The sequence below is a fragment of the Salvelinus alpinus genome, chromosome 14 (assembly GCF_045679555.1).
Source record: "Salvelinus alpinus chromosome 14, SLU_Salpinus.1, whole genome shotgun sequence".
NCBI classification, from domain to species: Eukaryota; Metazoa; Chordata; class Actinopteri; order Salmoniformes; family Salmonidae; genus Salvelinus; species Salvelinus alpinus.
The window spans coordinates 53,749,310-53,772,041 of NC_092099.1; the positions used below are offsets into that span (position 1 = coordinate 53,749,310).

General features: G+C 43.3%; 1 protein-coding gene across 1 annotated transcript in view; it reads left to right on the forward strand.

Moving 5' to 3' along the window:
• Positions 1-235: 235 nt before the first annotated feature.
• LOC139539082 (telomere-associated protein RIF1-like) overlaps positions 236-22,732 on the forward strand; it is a 37,965-nt gene continuing 15,468 nt past the window's right edge. Inside the window, exons 1-16 of the mRNA XM_071341819.1 lie at positions 236-409; positions 10,245-10,380; positions 10,546-10,624; positions 10,729-10,825; positions 10,998-11,223; positions 11,490-11,679; positions 11,914-12,006; positions 12,189-12,327; positions 12,583-12,734; positions 13,073-13,184; positions 13,520-13,696; positions 18,053-18,163; positions 18,842-18,904; positions 21,444-21,547; positions 21,711-21,797; positions 22,205-22,278. Coding sequence (XP_071197920.1) covers positions 10,268-10,380; positions 10,546-10,624; positions 10,729-10,825; positions 10,998-11,223; positions 11,490-11,679; positions 11,914-12,006; positions 12,189-12,327; positions 12,583-12,734; positions 13,073-13,184; positions 13,520-13,696; positions 18,053-18,163; positions 18,842-18,904; positions 21,444-21,547; positions 21,711-21,797; positions 22,205-22,278 — 1,817 coding nt within the window. The 5' untranslated portion in view covers positions 236-409; positions 10,245-10,267. The remainder of the gene's footprint in view (positions 410-10,244; positions 10,381-10,545; positions 10,625-10,728; positions 10,826-10,997; positions 11,224-11,489; positions 11,680-11,913; positions 12,007-12,188; positions 12,328-12,582; positions 12,735-13,072; positions 13,185-13,519; positions 13,697-18,052; positions 18,164-18,841; positions 18,905-21,443; positions 21,548-21,710; positions 21,798-22,204; positions 22,279-22,732) is intronic.

Below are 22,732 nucleotides of genomic sequence, written 5' to 3' on the forward strand. Positions count from 1 at the left end.
TGCCTACCCTACATTACAAGAAGAGAAAGATATCACATTTGAAGGAGGAAACCTTTAGTTGAAAGAATATTTGGATATATTGCTATGTGTATAATATACTGATAATACCCCCTGTCCAGATATGTGAAATGTGGACACAGTTTGAAATTATGATCAAAGTTGTTCGAGAAACAGAGAATTAATGAGGGGTACAAAAATGCAGAGTGGGCAGTCCTTACGTTGGGTCAAAGTTCAGTTGCACAGCGTGCTAGTTTCGCGCCAGCATTTTCGCGGGGAGTGACAACTACACTGATATTCGTCGAGAAATGAAACACTCCAAATAAGATAATATCGGTTATACTTGCAGTATATTTGTGGAGTTCATGGTATACTTTTATTTGATCGTTTGTATTCTATCAGGAGTACTAAGGTGAGGAAGTGCATCTGGCTCCGTTTTGTTTGTGTTTATTTTCGCGCTAGTGGAGGGAGTGACTTGCTATAAGAACAAATACTCGTTGGAAATTGCAATTACCAATTGAAAGACAGTGCTGTCTTTCAAAATGTTTTAGTAAATTGGGAATATACCTATATTTGTTGTTGCTATTAGATGGCTAGGTAAGCTAGTGAGCTAACACATTTTGTGGCTAGCTAACTAACCAGTTCGATCAGTGAAAGTGAATTGGCTGCACTTGTATGCTAGCCAGCTAACTTGATTGACGACTAGTTAGCAAACTACCGGTATTCTTGACCATTGTCAGCTATATCGTCTGATCTTAGTTTGCAAAATTGTTGATGAACATCAAAGCAACCCTAGCCATGAGTTTGCCACGTTGCCTGATGGTATGTTGTAGTTAGCTAGCGTTAACTATTTTTCCTTGGATAGTGTTTGTAAACTTAAGGCAAGTTAGATTTGATAGCTATTTTTATAATTAAGTTACAGTATTACGCTTGTGTAGATGTCCTGTATGTTTACCAGCTGCTAGCTAATGTCCTGTAGTTAGAAGCGGGTAAGTTAGCTAAGGATTAAATAGTACAGGTAAGTGATGATTTGATTCTGGCAGTGATGGCCAGGCTGACCACTCTATAAGTTACACACTGACGCGTTCAACTCTTGTAGTTAGTGTCAAACCACGTGTACATTTAACAAATATTCATCCAAAACGCATAGATGGCCACAATAAAGACAATTATGACTCTAGCCTAGTTATCTAACTAGCAACCTAAAAGAAAACACATGTTGAGGCAGAGATGGAACGTTGTCACTGTCTTTCTCAGTTTCTGCTGCTGGTATTGGTGAATACTATTTTAGGGTTTTATGTGGGTGGATGGACTTTTTGTTGTTGTCCAATACAGATACATAAAGATAAGTGTTCTAATTTTCTCTCTGACTGGCAGGGTGTGAGGAAGGATGATGGATAGTGAATTGGCTTAGGTTGGCTGTTGGTTAACTCTTAACTGACAGTAACCAGTGCTAAAAACATCCTCTCACTAGCATGGTGTGAGTAGGCTGTTATGCCAAGTCAAATTCCACGTGACCTAATTAAGCTTCTCCAAAACTGCACTCTGATGCCACTACAGAGCCTACCAAACTTGCTAATGGCCTGATAGTCAGTGCTCCATTGTCCTTCCATTGTCCTTTCTAGTTACTTGATGTGGAATGGAGTTCTGTGAAGTCATGGCTCTATGTAGTACTGTGTGCCTCCCATAGTCTGTTCTGGACTTGGTGACTGTGAAGAGACCTCTTGTGTGGGGTATGCATGGGTGTCCAAGCTGTGTGCCAGTAGTTTAGACGGACAGCTCAGTGCATTCAACATGTCAATACCTCTCATAAATCAAAGTAGTGATGAAGTCAATCTCTTGTACTTTGAGCCAGGAGAGATTGACATGCATATTATTCATATTAGCTCTCTGTACATCCAAGGTCCAGCTGTGCTTCCCTGTTCTGAGCCAATTGCAATTTTCCTAAGTTATTTTTTTGTGGCACCTGACCACACGACTGAACAGTAGTCAAGGTGCGACAAAACTAGGACCTGTAGGACCTGCCTTGTTGATAGTGTTGTTAAGAAGGCAGAGCATTGCTTTATTATAGACCAACTTCTCCCCATCTTAGCTACTACTGCATCAATATGTTTTGACCATTACAGTTTACAATCTAGTGTTACTCCAAGCAGTTCAGTCATCTCAACTTGCTCAATTTCCACATTATTTATTACAAGATTGTGTGACTTCCGGCGCCGAAAAGAGATGGCTGCCTCGCTTCGCGTTCCTTGGAAAATATGCAGTATTTTGTTTTTTTACGTGTTATTTCTTACATCGGTACCCCGGGTAATCTTAGGTTTCATTACATACAGTCGGGAGGAACTACTGAATATACGATTAACGTCAACTCATCATCGTTCCTACCAGGAATATGACTTTCCCGAAACGGATCCAGTGTTCTGCCTTCCACACAATACAATGGATCTGATCCCAGCCGGCGACCCTGTGCGACGCCGAAAAAGGGGAAAACGTGGCGGTCTCGTGGTCAGGCTTCGGAGACGGGCACATCGCGCTCCACTCCCTAGCATACTACTCGCCAATGTCCAGTCTCTTGACAATAAGGTTGATGAAATCCGAGCACGGGTAGCATTCCAGAGAGACATCAGGGATTGCAACGTGCTCTGCTTCACGGAAACATGGCTAACTCAAGGGACGCTAACGGAGTCGGTGCAGCCAGCTGGTTTCTTCATGCACCGCGCCGACAGAAACAAACATCTTTCCGGTAAGAAGAGGGGCGGGGGGGTATGCCTTATGATTAACGAGAAGTGGTGTGATCATCATAACAACACACAAGAACTCAAGTCGTTCTGTTCACCTGATCTAGAACTCCTCACAATCAAATGTCGACCGCATTATCTACCAAGGGAATTCTCGTCAATCATAATCACAGCCGTATACATTCCCCCCCAAGCAGACACATCGATGGCCCTGAACGAACTTTATCTGACTCTTTGTAAACTGGAAACCACACACCCTGAGGCTGCATTCATCGTAGCTGGGGATTTTAACAAGGCTAATCTAAAAACAAAACTCCCTAAATTCTATCAGCATATCGATTGTGCTACCAGGGCTGGAAAAACACTAGACCATTGTTATACTAATTTCCGCGACGCTTATAAGGCCCTCCCCCGCCCCCCTTTCGGAAAAGCTGACCACGACTCCATTTTGTTGATTCCAGCCTACAAACAAAAACTCAAACAACAAGCTCCCGCGCTCAGGTCTGTTCAACGCTGGTCCGACCAATCTGAATCCACGCTTCAAGACTGCTTCGATCACGCAGATTGGAATATGTTCCGCATCGCGTCCAACAACAATATTGACGAATATGCTGATTCGGTGAGCGAGTTCATTAGGAAGTGCATTGACGATGTCGTACCCACAGCAACGATAAAAACATTCCCAAACCAGAAACCGTGGATTGACGGCAGCATTCGCGTGAAACTGAAAGCGCGAACCACTGCTTTTAACCAGGGCAAGGTGACCGGAAGCATGACCGAATACAAACAGTGTAGCTATTCTCTCCGCAAGGCAATCAAACAGGCCAAGTCTCAGTACAGAGACAAAATCGAGTCGAAATTCAACAGCTCAGACACAAGAGGTATGTGGCAGGGTCTACAGTCAATCACGGATTACAAAAAGGAAATCCGCCCCGTCGAGGACCAGGATGTCTTGCTCCCAGACAGGCTAAACAACGTTTTTGCCCGCTTTGAGGACAATACAGTGCCACTGACACGGCCCCCTACCAAAACCTGCGGGCTCTCCTTCACTGCAGCCGAGGTGAGTAAAACATTTAAACGTGTTAACCCTCGCAAGGCTGCAGGCCCAGACGGCATTCCCAGCCGCGTCCTCAGAGCATGCGCAGACCAGCTGGCTGGTGTGTTTACGGACATATTCAATCAATCCTTATCCCAGTCTGCTGTTCCCACATGCTTCAAGAGGGCCACCATTGTTCCTGTTCCCAAGAAAGCTAAGGTAACTGAGCTAAACGACTACCGCCCCGTAGCACTCACTTCCGTCATCATGAAGTGCTTTGAGAGACTAGTCAAGGACCATATCACCTCCACCCTACCGGACACCCTAGACCCACTCCAATTTGCTTACCGACCCAATAGGTCCACAGACGACGCAATCGCAACCACACTGCACACTGCCCTAACCCATCTGGACAAGAGGAATACCCATGTGAGAATGCTGTTCATCGATTACAGCTCAGCATTTAACACCATAGTACCCTCCAAACTCGTCATCAAGCTCGAGACCCTGGGTCTCGACCCCGCCCTGTGCAACTGGGTCCTGGACTTCCTGACGGGCCGCACCCAGGTGGTGAGGGTAGGTAACAACATCTCCACCCCGCTGATCCTCAACACTGGGGCCCCACAAGGGTGCGTTCTGAGCCCTCTCCTGTACTCCCTGTTCACCCACGACTGCGTGGCCATGCACGCCTCCAACTCAATCATCAAGTTTGCGGATGACACTACAGTGGTAGGCTTGATCACCAACAACGACGAGACGGCCTACAGGGAGGAGGTGAGGGCCCTCGGAGTGTGGTGTCAGGAAAATAACCTCATACTCAACGTCAACAAAACAAAGGAGATGATTGTGGACTTCAGGAAACAGCAGAGGGAGCACCCCCCTATCCACATCGACGGGTCAGTAGTGGAGAAGGTGGAAAGTTTTAAGTTCCTCGGTGTACACATCACGGACAAACTGAACTGGTCCACCCACACAGACAGCGTTGTGAAGAAGGCGCAGCAGCGCCTCTTCAACCTCAGGAGGCTGAAGAAATTCGGCTTGTCACCAAAAGCACTCACAAACTTCTACAGATGCACAATCGAGAGCATCCTGTCGGGCTGTATCACCGCCTGGTACGGCAACTGCCCCGCCCACAACCGTAAGGCTCTCCAGAGGGTAGTGAGGTCTGCAGAACGCATCACCAGGGGCAAACTACCTGCCCTCCAGGACACCTACACCACCCGATGTCACAGGAAGGCCATAAAGATCATCAAGGACAACAACCACCCAAGCCACTGCCTGTTCACCCCGCTATCATCCAGAAGGCGAGGTCAGTACAGGTGCATCAAAGCAGGGACCGAGAGACTGAAAAACAGCTTCTATCTCAAGGCCATCAGACTGTTAAAAGCCACCACTAACATTTAGCGGCCGCTGCCAACATACTGACTCAACTCCAGCCACTTTAAAAATGGGAATTGATGGAAATTATGTAAAAATGTACCACTAGCCACTTTAAGCAATGCCACTTAATACAATGTTTACATACCCTACATTACCCATCTCATATGTATATATACTGTACTCTATATCATCTACTGCATCTTGCCATCTTTATGCAATACATGTACCACTAGCCACTTTAAACTATGCCACTTTATGTTTACATACCCTACAGTACTCATCTCATATGTATATACCGTACTCTATACCATCTACTGCATCTGCCATGCCGTTCTGTACCACCACTCATCCATATATCTTTATGTACATATTCTTTATCCCTTTACACTTGTGTGTGTGTGTAAGGTAGTAGTGTGGAATTGTTAGGTTAGATTACTGTTGGTTATTACTGCATTGTCGGAACTAGAAGCACAAGCATTTCGCTACACTCGCATTAACATCTGCTAACCATGTGTATGTGACTAATAAAATTTGATTTGATTTGATTTGAAGATTTAGTTGAGGTTTAAGGTTTAGTGAGTTTTGTTCCAAATACGATGCTTTTAATTTTAGAAATATTTAGGGCTAACTTATTCCTTGCCGCCCACTCTGAAACTAACTGCAGCTCTTTGTTGAGTGTTGCAGTCATTTCAGGCGCTGTAGTAACTGACGTGTATAGTGTTGTCATCTGCATACATAGCAGTCTATGATCAATAATGTCAAAAGCTGCACTGAAGTCTAACAAGACAGCCCCCCACAATAATTTTCTCATCAATTTCTCTCAGCCAATCATCAGTCATTTGTGTAAGTGCTGTGCTTGTTGATTGTCCTTCCCTATAAGCATGCTGAAATTCTGTGAATTTGTTTACTGTAAAATAGCATTGTATCTGGTCAAACACAATTTTTTCCAGAAGTTTATTAAGTGTTGGTAACAGGCTGATTGGTAGGCTATTTGAGCCAGTAAAGGGGGCTTTACTATTCTTGGGTAACAGAATGACTTTAGCTTCCCTCCAGGCCTGAGGGCACATGCTCTCTAGTAGGCTTAAATTGAAGATGTGGCAATATCGTCTGCTATTATCGTCAGTAATTTTCCATCTAGATTGTCAGACCCCAGTGGCTTGTCATTGTTGATAGACAACAACACTTTTTTCACCTCTTCCACCCTGACTCTACAGATTTCAAAAGTACAGTTCTTATCTTTCATAATTTGGTCCAATATTCTTGGATGTGTAGTGTCAGCGTTTGTTGCTGGCATGTCATCCCTAATTTTGCATATCTATCCAATGAAAAAGTCATTAAAGTAGTTTGCAATATATCAGTGGGCTTTGTGATGAATGAGCCATCTGATTCAATGAATTACTTAATTTCCATACCTTTTGCATCATCCCGCTCAACCATACAATTTATCAATCCAAGGGGATTTAACAATTTTTACAGTAATTTTCTTAATGGCTGCATGCTTATTAGTAACTGGAATAAGTAGTTTCTTAAATGCGTCAAGTGCAGTGTCTGGTTGCTCCTCATTACACACCACAGACCAGCAAATATTCTTGACATCATCAACATATGAATCACTACAAAACTTATTGTATGACCTCTTATACATTAAATTAAGCACAACCTTTTGGCACTTTGGTTTTCCTACATATGGCTATTATATTGTGATCACTACATCCTATGGATTTGGATACTGCTTTAAAGCAAATATCTGCAGAGTTAGTAAAAATGTGATCAATACATGTTGATGATTTAATTCCTGTGCTGTTTGTAACTACCCTGTTAGGTTGACTGACAACCTGATCCAGGTTGCAGGCACTGGTAACAGTTTGAAGTTTTTTCCTGAGTGGGTGGCTTGATGATAGCCAGTCAATATTTAAATCACTCAGAAAATATACTTCTCTGTTTATCACATACATTATCAAGCATTTCACACACATCCAGATACTGACTGTTAGCACTTGGTCTATAGCAACTTCCCACAAGAATGGGCTTTAGGTGAGGCAGATGAACCTGAAGCCATATTACTTCAACAGTATTTAACATTAGATCGTCTCTAAGCTTTACAGGAATATGGTTCTGAATATAGACAGCAACACCGCCTCCGTTGGCATTTCTGTCTTTTCGGTAGATGTTATAACCATGTATTGCTACCACTGTATCATCAAAGATATTATCTAAGTGAGTTTCAGAGATAGTCAGAATATGAATGACATCTGTTACAAGCAAGTAATTGACTTCATGGACCTTGTTTCTTAGGTTACATATGTTAGTATTGGCTATTTTTAACACTTCTGGGTTGCTTGATTGTTTTTAATGCTTTACTGGGAAGCTAAAAAGCTGAGTCATTGCCGATCGTGTGTGAAAACAGATTTGACTGGCCACTATTTGAAAGAAGATGCCAGCTTTCTCATTCTGCTATATTTATGGCTCAGTTCTTAAAATTAACCCGGATCTGCTTTACAAACGGTGTAGCCTACCTGGTATATGCGGCGCATGAGTTTCAAGTTTGGGGAAGCTTATTTTCACCATAAAAATGTACCTTTTATAATACAGCATTCCATGTATCCTTGCATTTGCAGGCTTATGTAAGATATCACACTAGTCATAAATTAGGCTAATATAACACAATCACTGTTTGCAGAAAAATACTTCAATGCGTGGTTGAGTGCATATATAGAGTAGGTTATATGCTATATCAGAAGTTTCTGGCCTTTTTTTATAAACACATTTCATGCAATCCTACTACACTTTAAATGACTGGAGACATTAGCAGAATATTTTTTAATATGACAAATTACAGGGTAGCCTACTCTGACAAAGATCAATAAAAAAATACGTTGTTCATATAATAGTCTTATGAGAAGGAGAGACACAAATATAATATAATGTCCATATAAACTGGAGTAGGAAATGATTGTCCAAAAACAAACTTAAGTAGCAATGACCCAACAATGATAAATAGGGAATGTGTCGTGTGGCTCAGTTGGTAGAGCATGGCACTTGCAAAGCCAGGGTTGTGGGTTCGATTCCCACGGGGGAACAGTACAAAGAAAATGACTGATGAATTGTGTGCAACCTGCACAAGAAACACAGCAGAGCTCTGGCCTTGCATGCACATTTTCTTCCAAATCATCATTAGTGTCGTGTCATGCTGCCTTGGAATGTATTAAAAACACAGCCTAATGTTTGTATCACAGCCATAAAAAAACGAATGGAGGAGGACCGGTTTGTTTAACCACTCAACACAGAATAGCCGCATGTGTACACGCCTTCGAAAATCGTTTGGGGAAAATACCTCTTCTATTTTATTCAGCTATGTTCAATTGTATTCTTACTATAAAATAATATACACTGAACAAAAATATAAATGCAACAATTTCAAAGATTTGACTGAGTTACAGTCCATATAAGGATCTCAGTCAATAGAAATGCATTATTTAAGCCCTAATCTATGGATTTCACATGACTGGGAATACACATATGCATATGTTGGTCACAGACACCTTAAAAACAAATTGGGGTGTAAATCAGAACCTGTCTGTATCCGGTGTGACTACCGTTTGCCTAATACACTGCAACATCTCCTTCGCATAGAGTTGATCAGGCTGTTGATTTTGGCCTGTGAAATGTTGTCCCACTCTTCTTTAATGGCTGTGCAAAGTTGCTGGATATTGGCAGGAACTGGAACACGCTGTTTTACCCGTCAATCCAGAGCATCCCAAACATGCACATGTCTGAGTATGCTGGCCATGGAAGAACTGGGACATTTCCAGCTTCCAGGAACTGTGTACAGATCCTTGTGACATGGGGCCATGCATTATCATGCTAAAACATGAGGTGATGGCGGCAGATGAATGCCACAAAAATGGGTCTCGGGATCTCATCATGGTATCTCTGGGCATTCAAATTTCCATCGATAAAATGGAATTGTGTTTGTCTTTAGCTTATGCCTGCCCACACCATAACCCCACAGCCACCATGGGGCACTCGGTTCACAATTGACATCAGCAAACCGCTCGCCCACACACCATACACGCTGTCTGCCATCTGCTCGGTACAGTTAAAACCGGGATTCACCCGGGAAGAGCACACTTCTCCAGCGTGCCAGTGGCCAATGGAGGTCTGTTACGATGCGGAGCTGCAGTCCGGTCAAGACTGGTGAGGATGACGAGCACGCAGATGAGGTTCCTGAGACGGTTTCTGACCGTTTGTGCAGAAATTCTTTGCTTGTGATACCCACAGTTTCATCAGCTGTCCGAGTGGACAGCATGTGAAGCCACATGTGGAGGTCCTGGGCTGGCGTGGTTACACGTGGTCTGAGGTTGAGGCGGGTTGGAAGTACTGTTAACTTCTCTAAAACAACGTAGCTTATGGTAGAGAAATTAACATTCGATTCTCTGCCAAAAGCGCTGGAGGACATTGCTGCAGTCAACATGCCAATTGTGTTGTTGCGTGACAACTGCACATTTTAGTGGCCTTTTATTGTCCCCAGTATAAAGGTTCCTGTGTAATGACCATGCTGTTTAATCATCTTCTTGATTTGCCACTCCTGTCAGGTGGATGGATTATCTTGGCAAACAAGATATTCTCACTAACGGGGATTTAAACAATTAGGGAAATTTGAGCCATTTTTGTGCGTCTGGGATATTTAATTTCAGCTCATGAAAGATGAGACCAACACTTTGCATTTTTGTTAAGTGTAAAATAATGCCATGAGAATCTTGTCTGCTAAATGAAGTAGTGTAGCCCACAGCCATATGGCATAGCCAGATCAGGGCCTAACATAAGGATGACAGAAATGGCCTACATTTTCCTTGTATTTTTTAGACCTGTAAAATAAATAATGGATGTATTGTGAAGGTGTAGGCTATATTACATGGATTTATTAGACTTTTTAAAATGTAGATGTTCCAAAGGTCTGCATCAGTGTCTTGTAGGCCCTGTGTGGAAGCCAGGACATGCTATGACCGTGTTTGTTAATTAACGTCAAGTACCGTGAGACCAGCAGTTATTTGCATGACAATCACCGGCTGATAATGTTATGATCACCACAGCCCTAGGTGTGAGAGGAACCAGGATGATGGCTACGGTGCCCCTGACCAGCTCCAGTCTTCTCCCTCTGCTGGAATCTCTGGAGGATATCACAGCCGGACAGCCGGAGCAGACAGACGCCTACCTCACCATTGTCAAGTAGGTGCTTTAGATGGACTATGATGACCTCGTTATCCCTAGATGCTGATCGATATGCATGTCAGGTGTATGTTTTTCTCTAATGAGCTGAGGTAGTGGGTAGATATACAACACTTATAAAGACGTCTGTTTCCATCCTAAATGCTGGCTCTGCTTTGTCTTCAGTCGTCTCAGTGGGGATGATGGAACACAGTTTCTCCCTGCCGTTATAAAGAACTTTTCACGTTTGGGTAAAACTTTCCAGGTGAGTGCATGCTTTATGTGAAGAACATTTATGAAGGAAAAATGTAAACATCTCATTGACTAAAGGATTGTCATGAATGTTATGTTTTTGTCATGTTGTTTTAGACCCATATCGCCAGTCAGAATGCAGAGCTGAGCCAGGCTGCACTACAGGCCCTGGGGTTCTGTGTGTTCCATGCCCACGTCGTCTCAGCTATCCCAGGTACTGAACAAGTAGAATTCTTCATATGTTTACATGGGACTTGTTTAACTGATGGATAAAAATCAGCAATTCAGATTCTCCATTGAAAGTACTTTGTTCTGGAAATAAGCCTGGTAAGAATGGAGATCACATCATTTGAAACAGGGTTTTCTTTGGCTTTCTCTTTCTCCAGCTAATTTTGCAGAGGAGCTACTGTCAGCTCTTTCCTCTCTGGTGGTGAAGTCTACAGACAAGAACACATGCACCAGAGCGTTATGGGTCATCTCCAAACAGAACTTCCCTCCAGAGGTGGTGGCCAAGATGGTTCCAGAGATTCTGAGGACCCTGGAGTGTGTACGGACTAGAGAAGACATCCAGTCTGTTGTCATGGAGCATGAGTCGTTGAATGTTATCATAAGGTAAACAAAAACACCCAGTCATGTACTCTCCTACCCTGGAATCAATAGTTTTGATTGGCTATGATTCTCATTTAGGAATGCACAATTGAATGGTTCAGTATGATAACACTGCCACTAAGCAGATGGATGTTATTGTAGTCTACCTTGCTTAACATTGTATCTGTTTTGGATAGTGCTCATAGCTCTCTGGTCTGGAAAAGACTGTCTTGACAGTATTTCAGTGATCATCAGCTCTTTCTCTGTCTTGACCCTCTGTCTGTGTGTAGGTTGCTGGACCAGGCCCCAGCCCAGATGGGTGAGCGTGCAGTACAGTGGGCCAAGCTGGTCATCCCTCTGGTGGTCCACTCAGCCTCTAAAGTGCGCCTGCGGGCGGCAGCAGCCCTGGAGATGGGTCTGCCTCTACTAATGGAGAAACAGAAAGAGGTGGCAGCCATCATAGAACCCATCATGTCCTCAGTGAGTGTCTTTATACTCTCTACCAGAGCCCTATGTATTTACATGATTTGACCTAAATACATGGCACTGCCCTCTGTCTGCCACTCACACACACTTACAATACAGTGAGTGCATATGTTTTTAGCAAGTCGCTTTGGATAAATGGAAGGTTCAGAAACTCTTTTGATGCTAATTTCTTCTTAATCTGACAGTTTTGTTCTTCACAATCTGACAGTTGTTCTTGTTTTGCTCCAGAAACTCATCCCAGAGCTCCAGAAACTGTTCTCTACGAAGAACGAGACCAATGTTCTGAAACTCTGGCCGTTGTTTGTCAGGCTCCTAGGGAAGGTGAGGCTGCATGGTTTGAATCTTCAGGAGATGCTTACATGTAAGGCTCTCAGGAGTGTAATGAATTAATTTCCTACAACATTTTATTGGTTCCTCCACACCTTGTCCCGGTGGAGAGTTGGGAAAAGACACATTTCGGTGTCTATGACCATAGACTGACTGTCATTCTCCTGATCCCCCAGCTGCTCCATAGAGGTGGTCCCTTCATCAACTCCCTGCTTGGCCTGGAGGAACTGGGCTTCCGAAGCTCCTCCCCCAACATCAAGAAGATCGCCTTCATCGCCTGGAAGAGCCTCATAGACAACTTCTCCCTCAACCCAGGTGGGAAACACAATACAAGAGTGCCATTACTTCTTCAAGTGTTTGACCGGTTGCTTCGTTTAGACAGAACTTAATGGAGGGCTGTATGACAAAGTGTGTGGCAAACTAAATGCTCTTGTTAACATCCACTCTACTCTCTCTTCATGCACTCTTTGCTGTAGAGAACACTTACTCTGATTAGAGTAGACTGTATAGTCTATTCAGAGTGTCAGATTCTTTGCAAAGTGATTGACTGACCTGTCTCCCGTGCTGTAGAGATCCTGTGCAGTGCCAAGCGGCTAAAGTTGCTGCTGCAGCCCCTCAGCTCCATCCAGGTGAGGACTGAGGCCCTGCTGCTCACCAAGCTGGAGGTCTGGTGGTACCTGGTGGTCAAACTGGGACCCAACCTGCCTGCACACTTTGAACAGGTACAAAAAGTGTTTTCATTTGTTTTGTTTTGATATTATGTGTCCGTTTTTGTGGAGAAATGCCTATAAAGTGTGTTACGTTTATGCCAAATTATCAAACATGAGTTGATGATGCATTCAGAATCCGAGCAGGATTTGTTATTAAGGAATGAGATTAAGTTGATAAATTAGGCCTATTATAAAATGTAATTGAGATTAAATTTGAGATTCGATCTTGTCACAAATTGTAATCTTTTGTGAGAGGTGGATAGAGCGTTATCATCATTGTTTTGTGATTGGAAATGGCCTGCTCGAGAGCTGTCTTGTGTTGCTGACCAATAGTCTCGGTGTGTTGTCAGGTTGGTGTTCCTCTCCTCCAGTGCACCCTGGGCACTGACTCTGCCTTCCCAACTACTCCTGCCCGGAGCTCCATTCAGAGCAGTGCTGTGGGGACCAGTACACATAAAACTGGTAGTCTTACTGTGGGGACCGCTATACCTACAACTATTCATGTCTTACTATCTTCCTCCATTGTATTTTCTCTTTGCTAGTACTATGGAACATTGACTGCTTCTAGCTGTTGGTTTTCAGAATTTGCATGTGTGATATAAGTATGTAATTTCATTATATAATTCTCTTACCTAGAATATAGAACATAGAAAAGCTCTCTGGAATGGTCATCTTGGATTTACCAAAAAGTGCCACCAGAGAATTGTGGAAACGTTGGATGTAAAAATGTTCTAAATGTCACACTTTTTAATTGATGATAACTGTATTTGTTCACCTTTGTTGCTCTGCCCCACCAGGTGCCCCAGCCTTCTCCAGCCCTACGGTGATGCCCCGTCTGAGCCTGAACTGCAGTGTGGTGGCGGGCCAGGCCTACCCCTCTATACAGCTGCTGGGATTAGAGATGCTGCTGCACTACTTCATGGGGTCAGAGGTCACCGCCGCCGCTGCCAAGAACCAACTGACGCTCAGCCTGGGTGAGAGACACGTGGGGGTTTTACCTACTTTAGTTGAATGCACTGAACGAAGTCGCTCTGGTTAAGAGCTAAATTATTAATGTAATGATGTCACAGCCTCAGTCGTTAATCAGTACTCAGTGATGTTTGTAAATGTTTTATATATACAGTTGAAGTCGGAAGTTTACATAGACCTTAGCCAAATACATTTAAACTCAGTTTTTCACAATTCCTGACATTTAATCACAGTAAAAATTCCCTGTCTTAGGTCAGTTAGGATCACTACTTTTTTTTAAGAATGTGAAATGTCAGAATAATAGTAGAGAATTATTTCAGCTTTGGGTCAGACGTTTACGTACTCAATTAGTATTTGGTAGCATTGCCTTTAAATTGTTTAACTTGGGTCAAACGTTTTGGGTAGCCTTCCACAAGCTTCCCACAATAAGTTGGGTGAATTTTGTCCCATTCCTCCTGACAGAACTGGTGTAAGTGAGTCAGGTTTTTAGGCCTCCTTGCTCGCACCCGCTTTTTCAGTTCTGCCCACAAATTATCTATGGGATTGAGGTCAGGGCTTTGTGATGGCCACTCCAATACCTTGACTTTGTTGTCCATAAGCCATTTTACCACAACTTTGGAATTATGCTTGGGGTCATTGTCTATTTGGAATACCCATTTGTGACCAAGCTTTAACTTCCTGACTGGTGTCTTGAGATGTTGCTTCAATATATCCACACTCCCTCATGATGCCATCTATTTTGTGAAGTGCACCAGTCCCTCCTGCAGCAAAGTACACCCATAACATGATGCTGCCACCCCCGTGCTTCATTGGCTTGCAAGCCTCCCCATTTTCCTCCAAACATAACGATGGTCATTATGGCCAAACAGTTATATTTTTGTTTCATTAGACCAGAGGACATTTCTCCAAAAAGTACGATCTTTGTCCCCATGTGAAGTTGCAAACCGTAGTCTGGCTTTTTTATGGCGGTTTTGGAGCAGTGGCTTCTTCCTTGCTGAGCGGCCTTTCAGGTTATGTCGATATAGGACTCGTTTTACTGTGGATATAGATAATTTTGTACCGGTTTCCTCAGCATCTTCACAAGGTCCTTTGCTGCTGTTCTGGGATTGATTTGCACTTTTCGCACCAAAGTACGTTCATCTCTAGGAGACAGAACGCGTCTCCTTCCTGAGCGGTATGACGGCTGGTTGTGTCCATGGTGTTTATACTTGCGTACTATTGTTTGTACAGATGAATGTGGTACCTTCAGGCGTTTGGAAATTGCTCCCAAGGATGTACCAGACTTGTGGAGGTCTTGGCTGATTTCTTTTGATTTTCCCTTGATGTCAAGCAAAGAGGCACTGAGTTTGAAGGTAGGCCTTGAAATACATCCACAGGTACACCTCCAATTGACTCAAATTATGTCAATTAGCCTATCAGAAGCTTCTAAAGCTATGACATAATTTTCTGGAATTTTACAAGCTGTTTAAAGGCATGGTCAACTTAGTGTATGTAAACTTCTGACCCACTGGACACACTGGACCCACTTGCGATAGAGTGAGAATCTGTCTGTAAACAATTGTTGGAAAAATGACTTGTCATGCACAAAGTAGATGTCCTAACCGACTTGCCAAAACTATTGTTTGTTAACCTTTCTAGGACACACGTTGAACCCCTCGACAACATTCCGCTGAAAAGGCAGCGCGGGAAATTCAAAAATATTTTTTTTGAAATATGTAACTTTCACACATTAACACATCCAATACAGCAAATGAAAGATTAACATTTTGTATATCTACCCATCGTGTCCGATTAAAAAAAAAAAAAAGATATATATATATATATATATATATATATAAATAAATAAAAATGCTTTACAGCGAAAACACAACATATTATTGTTAGATCACCGCCAAGTCCAAAAAACGCAGCCATTTTCCAAGCCAAAGATAGGAATCACAAAAAGCAGAAATAGAGAAAATGTATCACTAACCTTTGATTTTCATCAGATGACACTCATAGGACATCATGTTACACAATACATGTATGTTTTGTTCGATAATGTGCATATTTATATCCAAAAATCTCAGTTTACATTGGCGCCATGTTCAGAAATGCCTCATAAATATCCGGAGAAATTGCAGAGAGCCACATCAAACATCATAAACTTTGATGAAAGATACATAGAATTAAAGATACACTTGTTCTTAATGCAACCGCTGTGTCAGATTTCAAAAAAACTTTACGGAAAAAGCAAACATGGAATAATCTGAGACGGCGCTCAGATAGAAACAACATTTCTCCGCCATGTTGGAGTCAACAGAAATACGAAATTACATCATAAATATTCCCTTACCTTTGATGATCTTCATCAGAATGCACTCCCAGGAATCCTAGTTCCACAATAAATTGTTGTTTTGTTCGATAATGTCCATTATTTATGTCCAAGTAGCTACTTTTGTTAGCACGTTTAGTACACATATCCAAACGCTCGCGCAGGTCCAGGCGAACTTCGGACGAAAACTTCAAAAAGTTATATTACAGGTCGAATAAACTTGTCAAACTAAGTATAGAATCAATCTTTAGGATGTTGTTATCATAAATATTCAATAACTGTCCAACCGGAGAATTCCTTTGTGTCTATAGAAGTAATGGAACGCAAGTCGATATCTTGTGGAATGCGCATGACCAGAACCTGGCACTCTGCCAGACCACTGACTCAAACAGCTCCCATCCGGCTCAACATCACAGTAGAAGCTTCATTCAATGTTCTACAGACTGTTGACATCTAGTGGAAGGCGTTGGAAGTGCAAACAGATCCATATTCCACAGTGATTTCAATCGGCAATGAGTTGAAAATCGACCAGCCTCAGAATTTCCACTTCCTGTTTGGATTTTTTCTCAGGTTTTTGCCTGCCATATGAGTTCTGTTATACTCACAGATAACATTCAAACAGTTTTAGAAACTTCAGTGTTTTCTATCCAATAGTAATAATAATATGCATATATTAGCATCTGGGACAGAGTAGGAGGCAATTCACTCTGGGCACGCTATTCATCCAAAGTGAAAATGCTGCCCCCTATCCCTAAAAAGTTAGCAAGAAGTGGAGTGGATGAAACACTTAGGTTGGAGTCAATAAAACTCGTTTATGTAAACTTCCGACTTCAACTGTATACATATATTATATTTTTTTACCTTTATTTCACTAGGTAAGTCGGTTAAGAACAAATTCTTATTTACAATGACGGCCTAGCAAAAAGCCTTCGGCGGGGACAGCGGCTGGGATTAAAAATATAGGACAAAACACACATCACGACACGAGAATACTACAAAAAGAGAGACCTAAGACGACAACACAGCATGGCAGCAACACAAAACATGGTACAAACATTATTGGGCACAGACAACAGCAAGAAGGTAAAGACAACAATACATGACGCGATGCAGCCACAAGAGTGTCCATGATTGTGCCTTTGAATGAAGAGATTTAGATAAAACAGTCCAGTTTGATTGTTAGTAGCAGCTCGTTCCAGTCGCTAGCTGCAGAGAACTGCTAGGTGAACCTGTGACTGGGTGTAGAGGCGATTTAATTCCCATCACAATTTATTTTACATGCATTTCACAAGCCTCGCCACACTACACAGAAACCCGTATTTGTATTACAGCAGGATGACACACGCGTTTCACATGCCAATGCCTTTAGAGTAAACTTAGGCCTCACTTCCTTCTGAGATACCTACTGCAGCCCTCATCCTCCACATACAACACCTGTTCTGCCAGTCACATTCTGTTAAAGGTCCCCAAAGCGCGCACATCCCTGGGTCCCTCGTCATTTCGGTTCTCTGCAGCTAGCGAGTGGAACGAGCTGCAACAAACACTCAAACTGGACAGTTTTATCTCAATCTCTTCATTCAAAGACTCAATCATGGACACTCTTACTGACACTTGTGGCAACTTCGCGTGATGTATTGTTGTCTCTACCTTCTTGCCATTTGTGCTGTTGTCTGTGCCCAATAATATTTGTACCATGTATTGTGCTTCTACCATGTGCTGCTGCCATGTGTTGTTGTCATGTGGTGTTGCTACCATGCTGTGTTGCTGCCTTGCTATGTTGTCGTCTTAGGTCTCTCTTTATGTAGTGTTGTGGTGTCTCTCTTGTCGTGATGTGTTCTGTCCTATATTTGTATTGTATTTTTAATCCACTGTTCCCGCAGCAGGCCTTTTGTAGGTCGTCATTGTAAATAAGAATTTGTCCTTAACTGACTTGCCTAGTTAAATAAATAAAATTTTAAATAAATGATTTATGCATCAGATAAGTATGTTCTAGTTGGAAACGGCTTGCCTGGTTCTCTGAAATGACTCTCCTGTATTGTTTTGGCAGAACCTCTGGTTCACCCCTTCCTGTCCAGTCCCCCCTCCTTCACCAAGCACGGCTCTTTGCTTATCTCCGCAGTCCGCGACAGCTTCATCTGCATCGGCAATGACGCCCCAGGTACCTACCTTCCCTCAAGTAACTCACTGCAACTGATATTAGCATAGGCTCTATGGCAGCCATAATGGCTCTGACTATTCCAAACATGTTCAGAGCCAGCCTCAGTGTGTAGCAGTTTCTTCCACTGCTAGTCAGGAAGAGGGCACAAATCACCTGTAGTCCATTTAGGAAAAATATAGGCCTAACTTCCTACCACTATGAAAAACAACCATTCAGACTGTCAAATTCCATTCCCATTGTAGCAGCCCAAATCCCACCGCTATGATGTAGTGGTATACTATAATCCTCTCATTGTTACCTTGTCTAGTGTAATTTAAATGTTCTGTAGGAATGAGCAACTAAAATAATAAACCTATTCACAGGATCAAGGTTATTGTGCTACAATAAAGGACTTCAGCTGGCCCTCCTTCAGGAGCCGAGGTGCCAGCCTCCAGAGATGTGTGTTAATGCTCAGTGCTCTCGCCACAAAGGGGATAGGATAGCTCTGGCTTGACTTGCTAGCTTAGAGGGGCTCCCTCACATGGACTAGTGATTAGAAACAGTTTCTGAGAGTCACTGTGTGAGGTAGAGGGGGAGTTGGAAGGAAGAATTGTGTGTTTTGTGTAGAAGTGCATGCGTGGGGGTTTGAATGACGGCCACTTCATGTGGGGTGACTCGCGTGTTCTCTCTCCCCTGCAGATGCCTTGCTTGCCCTTATATGGAGGAACCTTGTCAGTTTCGTAATCACAACGATTGATGCTGGTAAGTACCAGCCAAAGTCAACCACATCACCCCCCCCCATAGAACAGATTGCATGCAGTTAAACAGTGGAGGGCCTGTTAGTGATTAGAGTTAGAGAATAACCCCCCCATCATGATGTAAGCCTGCAGGTCATCCAGGAAATTCTAACCTAAGTCACTCGTCAGTTCGGAGTTAGCCAAGGCTAAAACCTAAGTGTTTCTCAAACCTCTCCTACAGTGTCCCCAGCCGTTCTACTTATTTAATTTTTTTAAATTCATTTTTATTTCACCTTCATTTAACCAGATAGGCTAGTTGAGAACAAGTTCTCATTTACAACTGCGACCTGGCCAAGATAAAGCAAAGCAGTGTGACACTGACAACAACACAGAGTTACACATGGAGTAAACAATAAACAAGCCAATAACACAATAAACAAGTAAATGACACAGTAGAAAAAAGAAAGTCTATATACAGTGTGTGCAAAAGGCATGAGGGGGGCAATAAATAGACCACAGAAGCGAATAATTACAATTTAGCAGATTAACACTGGAGTGATAAATGAGCAGATGATGATGTGCAAGTAGAGATACTGGTGTGCAAAAGAGCAGAAAAGTAAATAAAATAAAAACAGTATGAGGTAGGTAGATTGGGTGGGCTATTTACAGATGGACTATGTGCAACTGCAGCGATCGGTTAGCTGCTCACATAGTTGATGTTTAAAGTTGGTGAGGGAAATAAAAGTCTCCAACTTCAGCGATTTTTGCAATTCGTTACAGTCACTGGCAGCAGAGGACTGGAAGGAAAGGCGGCCAAATGAGGTGTTGGCTTTGGGGATGATCAGTGAGATATACCTGCTGGAACGTGTGCCACGGGTGGGTGTTGTTATCGTGAACTGAGATAAGGTGGAGCTTTACCTAGCATAGACTTATAGATGACCTGGAGGCAGTGGGTCTGGTGACGAATATGTAGCAAGGGCCAGCCGACTAGAGCATACAGGTCGAAGTGGTGGGTTGTATAAGTTGATTTGGTAACAAAACGAATGGCACTGTGATAGACTGCATCCAGTTTGCTGAGTAGAGTGTTGGAAGCTATTTTGTACATGACATCGCCGAAGTTGAGGATAGGTAGGATAGTCAGTTTTACTAGGGTAAGTTTGGCGGCGTGAGTGAAGGAGGCTTTGTTGTGAAATAGGAAGCCGATTCTAGATTTGATTTTGGATTGGATATGTTTAATATGAGTCTGGAAGGAGAGTTTACAGTCTAGACAGACACCTAGGTATTTATAGTTGTCCACATATTCTAGGTCTGAACCGTCTAGGGTGGTGATGCTAGTCGGGCGGGTGCGGGCAGCAAACGGTTATGATATCGTTTAGTACCTTGAGCGTGGCTGAGGTGCACCCGTGACCGGCTCGGAAGCCGGATTGCACAGCGGAGAAGGTACGGTGGGATTCGAAATGGTCAGTGATCTGTTTATAAAGTTGGCTTTCGAAGACTAGATAGGCAGGGCAGGATGGATATAGGTCTGTAACAGTTTGGGTCTAGGGTGTCACCCCCTTTGAAGAGGAGGATGACCGCGGCAGCTTTCCAATCCTTTAGGGATCTCGGACGATACGAAAGAGAGGTTGAACAGGCTGGTAATAGGGGTTGCAACAATGGCGGCGGATAGTTTTAGAAAGAGAGGGTCCAGATTGTGTAGCCCAGCTGATTTGTACGGGTCCAGGTTTTGCTGTTCTTTCAGAACATCTGCTGTCTGGATCTGGGTGAAGGAGAAGCTGGGAAGGCTTGGGCGAGTAGCTGCGGGGGAGGCGGAGCTGTTGGCCGGGGTTGGGGTAGCCAGGAGGAAGGCATGGCCAGCCGTTGAGAAATGCTTAATGAAATTTTCGATTATCATGGATTTATCAGTGGTGATGTATTGTAGCACTGGCACAGCTAATTCAACTAATTAAGGGTTTGGTGATTAGTTGACCAGTGAAAATGTGCCATTACTGGAATATAGGAGTGATGGAGCCCCAAGCTGCATGCCCCACTCTGCTGGATGAGTAATGCCGTACAGTTTAACCTCACTCCATCTTCATTTAGTTAGCTAATAATGGTCAATGTTCTGTGGCTGCTGCTCAGTTGGACTGACCCTTCCAGCCATGGGTCAGCCCTGCAGCCCCACACAGAGTACCACAGCTGGGCCTGGGTCCTGTCTGTCAGGGGTTGGAGCTGAGAGACCCAAGCCTCCCCCACCACAGGTCCAACCCCACTGTCATCAGTTTAATTCTGAGCGGACCTTCGTGTTTGGAACCACTATGACGAGGAATGAAATCTGAGGGGCCAGTCCCCAGTGACGACCATTCAAATAAATGACAGAAATTATTTTCTATGTTTAGTTTCTACTGTTCAAAATGTGTTAGATGAGAAAATCCAAAGTCCCCCCCCTCTGACCTTTTCCTCCAATGCGTTTTGAGGTGGCTTGGAGTGTGGATGTGAGGAATTGAGGAAAGGCGACTTGAGAAAACACCCTGGTGTCTTCAAACGTCTATCCTCCTGTCCCTTGTACCTTTGTTATGTGACAGCTGGCCATAAGAAAGAGCGCCAGGGCTCTGAGCTCCTCCCCCTGTTGCTACAGGCTCTCCAGAGCATCATCTCCTCAGAGGCCCTCCCTGCACACAGGGCTCTGGTAAGACCCATCTCTATGCTTCAACCAGGTCTGCTTGTCTGCTGCTAGCCTATGTTAGTGGGTCATGTTGCATTGAGGAACTCAATGTTCTAAAACTCTCCTCTTTGTTTATTTAAGCTTGTTTAACCCTTTCCTTGTATTATTTCCCTTTCTCTGTATGCAGAGTCTGCTGGACATGACGGTGAAGGGTATCCCTCAAAGGATACTGGGATCTGCCTCTTACCAAGTGGGCAAAATGGATCTTTTGAACGTGAGTGTCAGTAGCTTCTCTCTTCCTGGTCATTGGGTTACATCATTTACATGCAAATACAATCTGTCCATCCAGTTGCTCCCTGCTCGTTCTGGCTCTGTCCTCCTAATTTGTTGCAAATTATCAATCTGAAATAAATCGGACCCATGAAGCTGAAATGTAGAAGGTTCACGATTTTACTTGATACATGTCTGTAGACACTTATGATGCCACAAGGATGACAACCCTGTAACCTGCTCTATAAAGATGTATTATCTATGGCGGTGTAAATTAACATCCTGCAGTCTTTGATATGGGGCTCTTAGGAAATGTCTGTGTTACTCAATTAGTGTTCTGAATGCTGTGTGGTCCTTGGCCTGGTGTGGTTACTTGGTCTCGTTGTCTTACTCCTCCGTCTCTGCCCCCAGGGAACCCCGGCTCTGTTCCTGATTCTCCTGTTCTACAACAGCAGTCTGGTGGGAGGGTTCGTAGACGATGAGAGGTCGGTTTCCCCTTAACTGAATTCTGTTCCTTTCCCTGTCCAACCAGAAACAAATGTCTCCCGGGGCTTACCGCTTCCAAGATAACTTGAAACTAAAATAATTGTTCCTTGAGTTTTTTGCAACCAGCATTACAGTCAAATCAAATGTTATTGGTTGTGGATGTTATTGCGGGTGTAGCAAAATTCACACACACGAATATTAAAAAGGATAAGGACGGGCAATGTCTGAGTTCTGTGTGGGATGTGTAGACATTATGGACAGTGCATCGAATATGTAGTGAATCTGAAGAATACATAGAACTGATAATGACTCCCAGTCAGTGCATTCAGGAAGGCAAAACCAATCACGCACTACATTTGTCATTTCAGACGCGCTTATCCAGAGCGACTTACATTAGTAGTGAGTGCATACATTTTCATATTTATTCATACTGGTCCCCAGTAGGAATCGAAC